Source organism: Megalobrama amblycephala, linkage group LG18, assembly GCF_018812025.1.
Source record: "Megalobrama amblycephala isolate DHTTF-2021 linkage group LG18, ASM1881202v1, whole genome shotgun sequence".
NCBI lineage: Eukaryota > Metazoa > Chordata > Actinopteri > Cypriniformes > Xenocyprididae > Megalobrama > Megalobrama amblycephala.
Window position 1 is genome coordinate 33,004,876 of NC_063061.1, and position 12,598 is coordinate 33,017,473.

The 12,598-nt window shown below is 38.1% G+C and overlaps 1 protein-coding gene across 10 annotated transcripts; it reads right to left on the bottom strand.

Moving 5' to 3' along the window:
* Window positions 1-5,070: 5,070 nt before the first annotated feature.
* On the bottom strand, window positions 5,071-10,280 carry LOC125253190 (gastrula zinc finger protein XlCGF7.1-like). 10 transcript variants are annotated; one of them, XM_048167021.1, is made up of 5 exons: window positions 10,172-10,280; window positions 9,280-9,497; window positions 8,984-9,054; window positions 8,746-8,855; window positions 5,071-7,068 (listed from the first exon to the last, which is right to left on the bottom strand). In XM_048167021.1, exons 4-5 carry the CDS (start codon window positions 8,801-8,803, stop codon window positions 6,383-6,385), a joined length of 744 nt encoding a protein of 247 aa, XP_048022978.1. In that variant the 5' UTR covers window positions 8,804-8,855; window positions 8,984-9,054; window positions 9,280-9,497; window positions 10,172-10,280; the 3' UTR covers window positions 5,071-6,382. The 10 variants fall into 10 exon arrangements, with proteins under 10 accessions (XP_048022978.1, XP_048022985.1, XP_048022979.1 ...); XM_048167028.1 differs by having other exon boundaries at window positions 9,460-9,497; window positions 10,172-10,267; XM_048167022.1 differs by lacking the exon at window positions 8,984-9,054.
* Window positions 10,281-12,598: the final 2,318 nt, after the last annotated feature.

Consider the following 12,598-nt stretch of genomic DNA (forward strand, 5'->3'; position numbering starts at 1 on the left):
ACCATTTGAATGCATTATATGACTGACAGAATGAAAATAATTTGTGTTCTACTTAAGAACAAAGTCACCTACATCTTCGATTCCCTGGAGTAAAGCAGATAAACATCAACATTTTTTTACATTTTTGGGTAAACTATCCCTTTAAGTGTGTAAATTCTTAGAGATGTAATTTTACTCTTATTCCTAGATTTAATTATGATTCATGAAGATTCCTAAGAGTCAAGACTAGGTCTTAGATCCTAAATTATTTAGGAGAGGTGTGCCTTGTCCAAATACCCACACTTGCGGTCTTGGCCACTTGAGAGCTCATGTACACGACAAGAAGTAAATGTGCAAGACTGTCCCATGTCTTAATGCCCAAGAGTAAAATATAAAGTATTGCGCATTTTATTGATGCAAAGATAAGTGGGCTATGTGTACCTATTTTGTAGCCTACAACATTTGCAACTGCTTTTATCACTCAAAGAAGCACCACAATTTTAAAATAGTGTCTTACATAGCGACCACTGAGACATTTAGAAGTGTATTTTAAAATGCAGAGTATTGAAATTTAAAAAAAAAAAAATCTAAACGCTTGCATTTTTTTGCAAGACTGTTAGTGTGTCCCATCGGGCAATCAAGTTTTACACACACTTGCAGTCTTCACACCGACTTGAACACTTGAGCCAAATACAGGAAATACGTCATGTAAGTAGACAAGTGGTCAAGTGCAAAGACCACAAGTGTGGGTATTTGGACAAGGCTATGGAGAGGTGTCGTAACAAGATGGCAGCAAAGAAGAGGAGACACACTCTGTCCAATGAAGATATGAAGTATTGGAGTTATATGATGACATGGAGTTGATCAAGTGATATAAACTGTCAATTATTTTTGTAACTCACCTAATAATAAATGTAATAAATATTAATATGTTTAAAGGTGCTGTATGCGATTTCTTAAATTAGTTCTTAAACACTGTTGATATTTGAAATCAACCCCTCTCTTCATTGCTCCACCTCCAAAACTCACACTCCAATGCTAACCACCCTGCTCAGAGTCGGTCTCGAACTCCAGCCTAATAGCTGCCGGCATGTGAGGCAAATGCACTAACAATGACGATAAACACCCCATTCTCTAGGGAGCATCAGTGTGCAGTGGTTTACCTGGAAAACTCTCATTCCCTTTCAGTCAGTCACGTTCGACGTTATGTCAGAGAAATGGGGTTTCAGCAGCAGCCTTCACCTTGGCCGCAGCGAGGAAATGGTCGCAGGAAAGCGGCGCACGTAGCCCATCTCTGCCCCTCCGCCTGCCAAACATCAGGCCAGGAAGTGGCATTCCTGAGACAGCTATACAGGAGATGGAAGCAGGACCGCTCGTACTTTCATGTGTTCATTCTTCCTCAACACAGACCGTTTCACTTCCCGCATCTTTACGAAGGTTGCGGAGGGAGCTCTCGCTCCCCTCAGGGTCCAAGGTGTCTGCAACTACTTCGATGACTGGCTAATTCTAGAGATCGGTTGTGCGAGCACAGGGAACTTGTGCTCAGACACCTCGCCCGTCTGAGTGTTTGGGTCAACTGGGAAAAAAGCAAACTCTCCCCTTTGCAGAGGATCTCTTTTCTCGGTATGGAAATGGACTCGGTCACCATATACGCACAGCTTACGAGCGAACGAGCGCAGACTCTTCTCTTCAGACTCTAGTCAGTTCAATGGCAAGAGAGCGGTTCCACTGAATCTATTTCAGAGGCTCCTGGGGCATATGGCTTCCGCAGCGGCTGTCATTTCTCCCATTGCATGTCGCAGCTCGCTCGCCATCTCCTTTTGTGGAGTCAGGAGCATCTGAGGTCGCTCCATGCCATTCACATTCCAGGCCGACTCAATCATGCAGCTGACGAGCTCTCACAACAGCAGTCCCGCCCCGGGGAATGGAGACTGCATTCCCAATCGGTCCAGCTGATTTGGGAACACTTCGGAGACACCCAGGTAGACCTGTTTGCTTCTCCATACAATTCCCACTGCCAGCTGTTTTACTTCCTGACCGAGGGCACTCTCGGCTCAGATGCACTGGCGCACAGCTGGCCGCAGGGCCTATGCAGGTATGCGTTTCCCCAGTGAGCCTTCTCGCACAGACACTGTGCAAGGTCAGGCAGGACAAGGAGCAGGTCCTCATGGTCGCCCCTTATTGGCCCGGCCGTACCTGGTTCTCTGAACTGATGCTCCTCGTGACAGCCCCTCCTTGGCCTATCCCTCTGAGGAAGGACCTTCTTTCTCAGAGACGGGGCACCCTCTGGCACCCGCGTCCTGATCTTTGGAACCTACACGTGTGGCTCTTGGACGGGACATGGAAGGTTTAGGTACCTTACCACCTCAGGTGGCAGCTACCATCACTTTGGCAAGAGCCTTGTCTACCAGACAAGCGTACACCTTGAAGTGGAACCTCTTTGTCACTTGGTGTTCTTCTTGTCAAGAGAACCCCTGGAAATGCCTGATCAGCTCAGTGCTTTCCTTTCTCCAAGAAGGGTTAGACTGAGGACTGTCTCCTTCCATCCTTAAAGGTCTATGTGGCTGCGATTACAGCTCACCATGACCTTGTTGAGTCCTTTGGTAAGTCCTTAGGTACTTAAAGGTAAGTCCTTTGGGAAGCACGACCTGGTCATCAGGTTCCTGAGGGGGGCTAGAGAGCTTAACCCACCTCGCCCTCCACAAGTTCCCTCTTGGGACCTCTCGGTGGTTCTATCCGCTTTTCAGAGAGCTCCGTTTGAACCCTTGCTTTCAGTTGAGTTGAATTTTTATCATTGAAAACTGTGCTCCTGACGGCTTTGGCTTCAGTTGAGAGGGTTGGGGACCTACAGGCTTTTTGCATTGACGAAGCGAAGCATGCCTGGAATTCGGCCGGCTGACTCTCACGTTAGCGTGAGACCCCGGCCTGGATACGTTCCCAAAGATTTCAACACTCCTTTGAGGGATTAGGTGGTGAACTTGCAAGCGCTGCCCATGGAGGAGGCAGACCCAGCCCTGGCGCTGCTTTGTCCAGTATGTGCTCTCCGCACTTACATAGACAGAACTCAGTGCTTCAGGACCTCAGACCTGGGTACGTATGTATAAAGCCGCTCAGAGTAAAATTTTAGTCTCGAGTGTGTCAAAATTCTAAGAATCTAATTTCCCTCTTATTCTTACACTTAAGAATGTATTAAGAATGAAGAATTATGATTCATAAAGGTTCCTAAGTGTCAAGACTAGGTCTTATCTCCTCAATTATTCAAGAGAGCTGTAGAGGTCTATTAACCTAGTTAAGAGTAAAAAGATGGTAGCAGAGAAGTGGAGACACACTCTTTCCAATGAAGATATGCTGTATTGGAGTTATATGATGACATGGAGTTGATAAAATAAACTTGATTGTCAATTCTTTTTGTAAATGACCTAATAAGACATTTAATAACTTTTAATAAATGTAATAAATATTACTTAAACAATAATTCATATGTTTAATGCATTTTAATACATTTAAAAGGTGCTGTATGCGATTTCTCAAATTCGTTGTTGAACACTTTTGATGTTTGAAATCAGCCCAAACAAACATTGCACCGCCTCCAAAACTCACACTCCAATACTAATCACCCTGCTCTGAGTCGGTCTCGAACTTCGGCCTGATCACTGCTGGCATGCAAGGCATATGCACTATCAATGATGTTAATACTGGCTGCCCTTGTGTAATGCCTTTCATAATGTTGGGAACATGGGCTGGCATATGCAAATATTGGGGGCATACACCCCGACTGTTACGTAACAGTCGGTGTTATGGTGAGATTCGCCTGTTTTTCGGAGGTCTTTTAAACAAATGAGATTTATATAAGAAGGAGGAAACAATGGAGTTTGAGAATCACTGTATGTCATTTCCATGTACTGAACTCTTGTTATTCAACTATGCCGAGGTAAATTCAATTTTCAATTCGATGGCACCTTTAAGTCAGCACTTAAGAATCCATCTTATACTTTACTGAAAGTTGCTTTTAGCTTCTTTATAAAAGTCTCCTACTCTTAGAAAACTTCTACTCTTTACTAAGAATTTTTTGACACTTAATTCAAAACTTAAAACTATTCTTAAGAGCATTTCTGAGAAGATTTATACATACAGGCCATATTGATTCATCTGCCATGTTGGAATGATTTTCAATGACAGTGCATTCCTTTCTCCATGGAAAATGTGTGCAATTTTGCCTCAGAATTTGGTAAAACAAGGTAGATTAAGTGTTTTTAAAAGAAGTCTCTTATGATCACCAAAGCTGAATTTATTTGATCAAAAATACAGTAAAAACAGTAATACTATGAAAATTACCACTTAAAATATCTGTCTTCTAGTTATATTTTTATATAATTTATTCCTGTGATGGCAAAGCTGAAATTTCAGCATCATTCCTTTCAGTGAAAAATATTATTTGTCTCTTAGTTTTTGAATAAATTCTGTTTTTAAGAATATATATAGAAGCCCTAGTTTTCTGACCTTATGAAATACCTCAGTTACAGATTAAATCGATTTGTGTGTGTGGTATGGGTTTCTGGGATGTTTAGATAACTAGAATAGTTCACATTCACTTTTCTTGAAAATATTTGGCTTTTAGATATATTTATATGCTTCAGTTTGTTTTCATATCCTCCTGACAACGAGAATTTATTGTATGATTTTTTTTTTTTAGGTCATTGCATTGTTTGGAGCATAAAAAACAAATTGAATAAAGACATTTTTAAAAAATATTTGCCAGGTAGCTGTGCGTTTAAACAGTACCCTTACAGACAAATCTTCCTGGACTAACTCTTAGAGCTGCATATGGGATGAGTTCAATCAATCCTACCACCACAGGAAATTATTAAAAAACAACTCACCTGTGATGGATGACCTCTCAGTCCCCCAGTCCCATGTTTATTGGAAATATCCTGGACGAGCCCCCAAACTGTTAGATCAAAATCTCAATAGTAGGTAGAATATTTGTAATTCCAGTCATCAGTTAAGAAACAGATGCCTCAACCCCTGTGATGTGTGGCAGCAGCAGCGCAAGGCCTCGGGAGAATGACCAAGCAGACACAGATCAAATGTGGTACAAAGCATTCTCAGATTTATTCAGGAAGAAGGGTCATATTTATAGACATAGGTCAAACAACAATCTCCAGGATGGCATGAGCATCCAATCATGTCTTAAGAATCAAACCTTACCATGTATGGCATTTCAAGAAATATAATAACAAATAAGAAATGTATGTGCGTAAATGTGTGTGTCTTCAACTTCTGGTTGTGTGTGAGAGTGTCGGTGTGTCCAAGGACTACTACTTCTTGTTTTTTCTAGGTAGGAACATGATGTGCACAATGGAAAAATCCCAAGACACAGAGAAAGTCAAAAAGTGAAGCCCAAGAAATAAGAAATTATTTAACAGCTATGCTACATCCTCTGTAGAGGACACCAGGAACCATTTATTAAGAAAATTAAAAGACATGAAAAGACAAATAGGCAAAAACATTTTTTTTATTCACCAATCAATTTTTAGGGTTTTTATATCCAAACTTTGTATAAAGATGATTAGAATGATTTGATATACCATTTTACTTTTTACAATATGCACGTAAACATGGCTATCAATGCTATTCCTATTCTATGCAATGCCTCTATACATTAAATTTGCATATTAATGTATTCTTAAGGCAACATAAATTTGTTTTTAAAAAGTGTGCACATCTGACTGGCAACAAAAAGCTCAATGAGTGTGCAAACAATAAAAAGAAAGAAAAAGTTGGCACACCCCAGCTCCAAAAGTATAAAGTATATACTTTTTATTTCATGTTCATACAAATGTGTGACGTTTCAAGCCGTTTGGCTCTTCATCAGACAATTTTCTTTCTTAGGGCAACATGTAATGAAAAAAGATATATGATATAGAAATAGACAGATAATTTCTTTCCCTGTCCACTTGTTGTGTCTCCAAAATGCCTGATACTTTTGTACTGAATAACTTTAATAGCTTTAACAAGAATGCATTTCTTACTTGAATGCTGCTGTTAAATGCTCTGGCGAGGAGATGGCAGACAGTGTAAAGCTGAAGTCCATCAGCAGTTGTGGGCGGGGCCTAAACATATGTGATGTCACAAATGATAGAATCTGGAAACGGCTTGTTCTGAAACACTGCTTATGACTTATGGGGATAAAAAAATTAGTGGGTATATTTTTACCATTGTAGGGTGGTTGTGTAGTGTACACACACTGCCGACACACATTTATGTTCAAACACCATGTAAAAATTAGTTTTGCATAATAGTTGCCCTTTAAATGAAGTAATTCTGTTGAAATTCCACCTTTTGCCATATCTGAATATTGAACTATTTAATTGAAAGTTATTGATCTGATTGTGAACTTTAATCACTTAGACAACATTGGGCAATGCAATTTCATATGAGTTCGTAGACCAGATAATTGGTTGAAACTCTTCCCACATGAAGAGCACTGAAACGGCTTCTCTCCAGTATGGATTCTCTCATGATCTTTCAATGATGATGAATGAGAGAAACTCTTTCCACAGTGTGAGCACATGTACGGTCTCTCTCCAGTATGAACCCTCTGGTGTGATTTTAAGTCACTGGATCTAGTAAAGCTCTTCCCGCAGTCAAAGCACACATGAGGTTTCACACCCAGATGAATATTCTGGTGAATTTTTAAATATTGGAGGAGTGCAAAACTCTTTCCACAATCAGAACACACGTGAGGCTTCTCATCTCCATGACTTTTCATGTGTCTTCTCAGTTGCATTGGCAAAGTAAATTTCTTGTCACACTGATCACAGCTAAATGATCTTTCTCCTGAGTGAAACAGCAGATGAGTTTTGAGACTACATGCCCATGGGAAGCTCTTTCCACACTGATGGCATGTGAAGGGTTTCTCTTTAGTGTGGATTCTCATGTGAATCTTCAAGCCTGGTTTAGATGCGAGTCTCTTTCCACACTGAAAGCAGGTGAAAGAACATTCGGCTCCTTGTCTTTGAGTCTTTTGTTGTGTGGTGAGAAGGTGTGTGCCGTGTTTCTCCTCCACTTCACTTTGTTCCATCAGGTCTAAAACGAACAGATTACATTAGACAATTCAAAATTGAAATAAAAGTAATTCCAAGTTTAATAGCAGAAGTTCACTATTAAATTGTATTTATGGTTATTTATCAGTGTTAAACGTATTTCTGCAATTATAGGTCATAAAATCTTGGCAATTACTCTATGACCGAAGATGCACTTTCCCTAAATCATCTTAAAATAACAAACTATAAGAGGAATTAGGGGAAGTGCATCTACAATACAACGTATGTGTGCCCATAAATGCATTTTTCCAAACTCATCTTGTATTTTCACATCTGTTCCTATAGTTAATGTTATTTTACAGCTCCTATAATTTTTTAAACAAGGGTTTGTCTAATTCTTAATGTTCTTTAGCAGCTATTAAATGAGACATTGGATGCAAAATTCACTTTTAAATGTTGTTTGCATATAAATGTGTCTTAGCAGTGTGTGGACACAACCACCCTACAATGATAAAAATCCATTCACTCTTTTTTTAATCCCCAAAAAACCTAAACAGTCTCAATTATCAAGCCGTTTTGTTTTTCTGAGCAGTATGACCTCATACGTATTAGCATTGTTTTCGCGCTCAGCCAGTTGTACACTGTCCGCCATTTTCTCTGTGCTCAAGCAGCTGTAGCAACAACGACGTCCCATAACCAACTCAGGTGTTTTGTTGTTGGATGTAAGAGTAAAAAAACAGTCTCCATGTACTCCTGACATCAGAGCCGCTGAAGACGCAGTGGATTAGTTTTATTTTTGAAGGGAATGCACCCCCATATAGCCAAATTTGTTTACGTCTGTGCAAATCATTTTACAACAGACTGATTTGTACAAAGGGACAATACAAAGCACAGGTTTTTGCTAAAAAGTTGTTACTCAAGGATGGATCAGTACCAACTGTTTGTGATCTGGCTTACAGTCTCCAGAGCAATACCGGATACAGCAGTAAATCAAAGGGAGAGCATGCACTATATTACTGTTCATTGGAGTTGATTTACAAATATAAAGCTTACCAGTTTATTAAGCACCCCTGAAAAGGCATAAGGTCTGTATCGTTTACTGTTAGTTGTAACGAGTGTTTTTGCGTAATTCGCTGTGTATGTTGATGATAATGCAAGGGAGAGAGAGAGTTTATGGAAAACTTTAATGCACACTTCTTGTACTGTGATTTATTCAGCTCTTACAGTAAATGTCTGGACTCTTAATCTTTTGTGTGATGTAAAATAAACTTCATAAAACTCATCAGTATAGTTTTGGTCATCATTCGGACGGGGTCCGGTACAACAGGTTTGTACTAATATAGGATAAAAGAAATTATTACACTAAACTATATCTGTTCTATCTCCATGCAGCATATATTCTTCTCTGGCTTCTGGCATTTTAAGTGCGTGAGATTGTCCTGTTTTGTTGCTGGTATAAGCTCTTGAAGCGCCGCCCTCTTCTTAAAAGGAGGTTGGGAGCACCAGCTTATTTGGATTCAAAGGGACACACACAAAAAAGGCACGTTTTTTGCTCACCCTAAAAAACGAGCAAATTTAACATGCTATAAAAATTATCTGTGGGATATTTTGAGCTAAAACTTCACATACACACTCTGGGCACATCAGAGACTTATTTTACATCTCGTAAAAAGGGGCATCCGATGTCCCTTTTAATGAAGAATCAAGAAAGGGCACTGACCTATTTGTTCCTCTGTATCTTCATCTTTTATTCCGCAGTGTTCTTCCTTAAACTCCATCTTTACAATAGTATGTCAGTAGTAGTAATTCCTCAAGTTGCTTCTTCTTCTCCTGTGGGAAGATAGGAATATTCCCCAGCATTTAAATTCTCATGAATGGCTGTGGGAGTGGCTTTACTGAGATGAAGGTGTCAATTGTGGTCAGGTCAATAGCTGTGTGATCTGTGGGTGCAAGTATACCTGGTTATTTAACCTTTTTTAGCATACTATAGTGTGCTCATCTGTCCTGGGATTCAGAGCCTTTTGTGTCCCTAGTAAATATAATGATTTTACTGCCTTAAAATGTTGAACCATATCCATTTTAAAGCTGTCTTAGTCATACATAACACCATTTGAGCTCTAAGTATATTGAAATTGATTTTAAAAAAAGTAATTTGAGACATTTTACAGGGTTTTACATTTACTATTTTTCACCATATATCACTATATGTCCCCAGCCTTGTGTATCCCAATTTCATGATTAATACAACACTTACCATACATGATTTTTTTTCATTGTTTAATATATCAGCTTGTCCCTCAATCTATTGTCCATCCTGTTATTATTGACTATCCCTTTAAATGACCACATCATTAAGCAGTCATCACTTCTTTGGAGGGAAAACAACTTGGGAAAGTGAGTGAGATCCTTTATTATCTTAATTGTCTATTTTTACCTTTCAAATTTGATGTGGTCAACTTTAGTATGTCCACCCTGTTAAGGAAAATATGAATTAAGTTAGTAGAAAAATCATATTATTAAAATTACATTTTTTTGCAATTCTTTATTTGATGAACCTTCCCCCAGATTCACAGAAAAGGCTTAAAGTGATAGTTCATCCAAAAATGAAAATTCTGTCATCATTTACTACTCTCCCTCAGGTTGTCCCAAACCTGTACAAATCTCTTTGTTCTGCTGTACACAAAGGAAGATATTTGGAAGAATGTTTGTAACCAAGCAGATCTCGCCCCCCATTGACTATCATAGTAGGAAAAAAATACTATGGTAGTCAATGAGGTCCGAGATCTGCTTTTTTACAAACATTCTTCCAAATATCTTCCTTTCCAAATTTTAGTTACGTATACTTCTTATTTAATGATTTGTAGATTATATAGATACTACTTTAATGAAAACAATTGAAATAATTGTCTAGTAAACGGTGTTATTACACAAGTTCGGGCTGTTCTCGTTGCATATACACCGTTCTGACCAGCAGGTATCGCCAGCGTACGGCGTTTTAAGCGCTTTGAAACAGGGAATCATTTCGCGACGCAAATGGTTCAGTTGATTCGGAGTACAAAAAGCTCCGTTTCTCCCCATCTATCATCACCTCTCTCCAGGTTAATTATAAATGAGTATTAAATGTTAAAACGTAAAATCTAACTCACGTTACAGACCCCCGCAGAAGATTTCACCAAGATGTTTTACTTGTTGTGTCTGAGGGAACCGCCATTCGTCTTCATCTATTGTAGGATTACCGCTGTCGGGTTGTGAACTAACTACATTCTGCCATCTACTGTGTTGGAGTGAGAAGAGAGTAAAGTCTATATAAAGCCGAGTTCCTTTCTCCCACATTCTAACATTGTTCTAGCACTAAATAAGCAACAATTCTCTCACCATTTCAGCCATTTACATTCAGTTGTTCTACTGACCATGTATAACAAGACTGATTTTACTCCTTTATCACTCTGTAATCTTCATCACCACTCAGAAAGGTTTCACACCCTCCTCCACCATCCTTTTTTATCCTTCCTCATATTTAACTGTAGCTTTATTTAACTACAATTACAGTCGTTACTGCTTGTACATTTGTACAAAGATTTTTACTTTTTTAACAATAAAGCTGCTGAGCATACCTATCAAAAAGTAATTTATTGTATTTATAAACATTTAATGGAAAGATATGATTTAAATGCCTGCGATAAATTATGATGCTTAACATTGTGTATAAAACGATGTGAGTTTAGTTGGCAGGCACATCATGTCATATAAAATGAAAACAATAATTCATAAAGTTGATTTGAATGCTGACTTCTAAATAAATGCTGACACAAATATTTAAATTGACTTAGCCTGATAAATAACTCACAGCAGATTTAGAGCTTGATTTCTTGATCCATGAAACATTTAAATTATTTAAAATGACAACAAATGACGCCACCTGTCAAATATGTGGTACTGCTAATAATGCTTATTCTGATGGTGAAACTACACATAATCTTCTTCAAAAGAATCCAGGCAAAAGATAATTCATTATTACTTAATTGTTTAGCAACATTTAATTTACCTTATCATTGACCAAAATCCATGTAAAGTAAAAGTTAGTTCATCTCTATACACTTGATAGCAGCTGTAAAACAGTTCTTTGCCATGCACAGACATTGAGCATATGGATTTAAATTTTATCTTATATTGTAAATGCTTGTTGATATATGAATTTAAAAACAGGTGCAGTTTTATTTAAAAAAAAAAAATATTGCTTGATCACTGCTATGATGTTTAACTCCTTGATTTCAGGTAAACAGGTAAATAATTCTTTGAGAATTCTTTCAGATGATCTTTCAGAAACCTTTTGGGTGAGAAGCTCTTGCCACACTGAGTGCATGTGAACGGTTTTTCCCCAGTGTGAAAAACACATTTAAGCTTGTTTTCTGAACTAAACTCTTTCCACATTGGATGCATGTAAGGCTTTTCTCCAGTGTGAATCCTCATGTGCTCTTTTAAGAGTCCTTTCTGTGTGTAACTCTTTCTGCACTGAGTGCATGTGACCGGTTTTTCTCCAGTGTGAATTCTCATGTGTATCATAAGTTTTGATTTACATGTGTAACTCTTTTCACACTCTGAGCAGGTGAAGGATCCTTTGACTCTAGTTTTTCAAACTTGTTTTTGTGTGAAATCAAATTTTCTGCTGAGTCTACTAGTATCTAGTGTAAATGTTATTGTTATATGTCAGTTTTTAATCTTAATGTTCCTCATCAGTCATTAAAGAGAATGAAGGAAAACCTCTTAAAACAAACTAAATGCATAAAATGCATCTACAAAAAACTTATTTGTGACCATAAATGCATTTCCCCAAACTCACCTTGTATTTTCATATCTGTTCCTATAGTTAATATTATTTTACAGCTCCTATGATTATGTAAATGAGGGTTTGTAGTTTTAATGTTCAGCAGTTCTTGTTTGTTTCCCTATATCTTCATCTTCTATTCTGCAGGGTTCTTCCTCAAACTCCATCTTTACAATAGTATGTCGGTAGTTTCTCCTAGAGTAATTCCTCCTGCTTGCTTCTTCTTCTCCTGTGGGAAGATGGGAATATTCCCCAACATTTAAACTCTCATGAAAGGATGTGGGAGCAGCTTCACTGACTGAAAGTGTGAATTGTGGTCGCTGTTGCTCATTTAGCAGATGGTCATCACACTTACAATCACTCTCAACTATTCAGGTGTTTTTCTCAAATAGTTGTCAAATAGATTTTTGCTCTTATTTGAGATACATCAAAACCCCTGGTCGGTGAGTCAGAACATCTAGACACAGGAACAGCTTCTTCTTCCCACAGGTTAAATGCCTCTCTTGTCCTCTCTTAGTGCAGAACTCCCAGTATTTAGTGCAATATTATGACTTATTCTATTTCTTTATACTTTTCATATTGTTATTCTTTTGTTTTATTATTATTGTCTTATTGTTGCATTCATGTATGCACTTTATGCGTCATTATTCTACAAACCTTAAATTTAAAAACATCTAGTCCACTTTTAAAATAGTGATTTAATAGTGCAGAGTTAATAAAATGAAGAAACCCTTACACTGAACTAAAT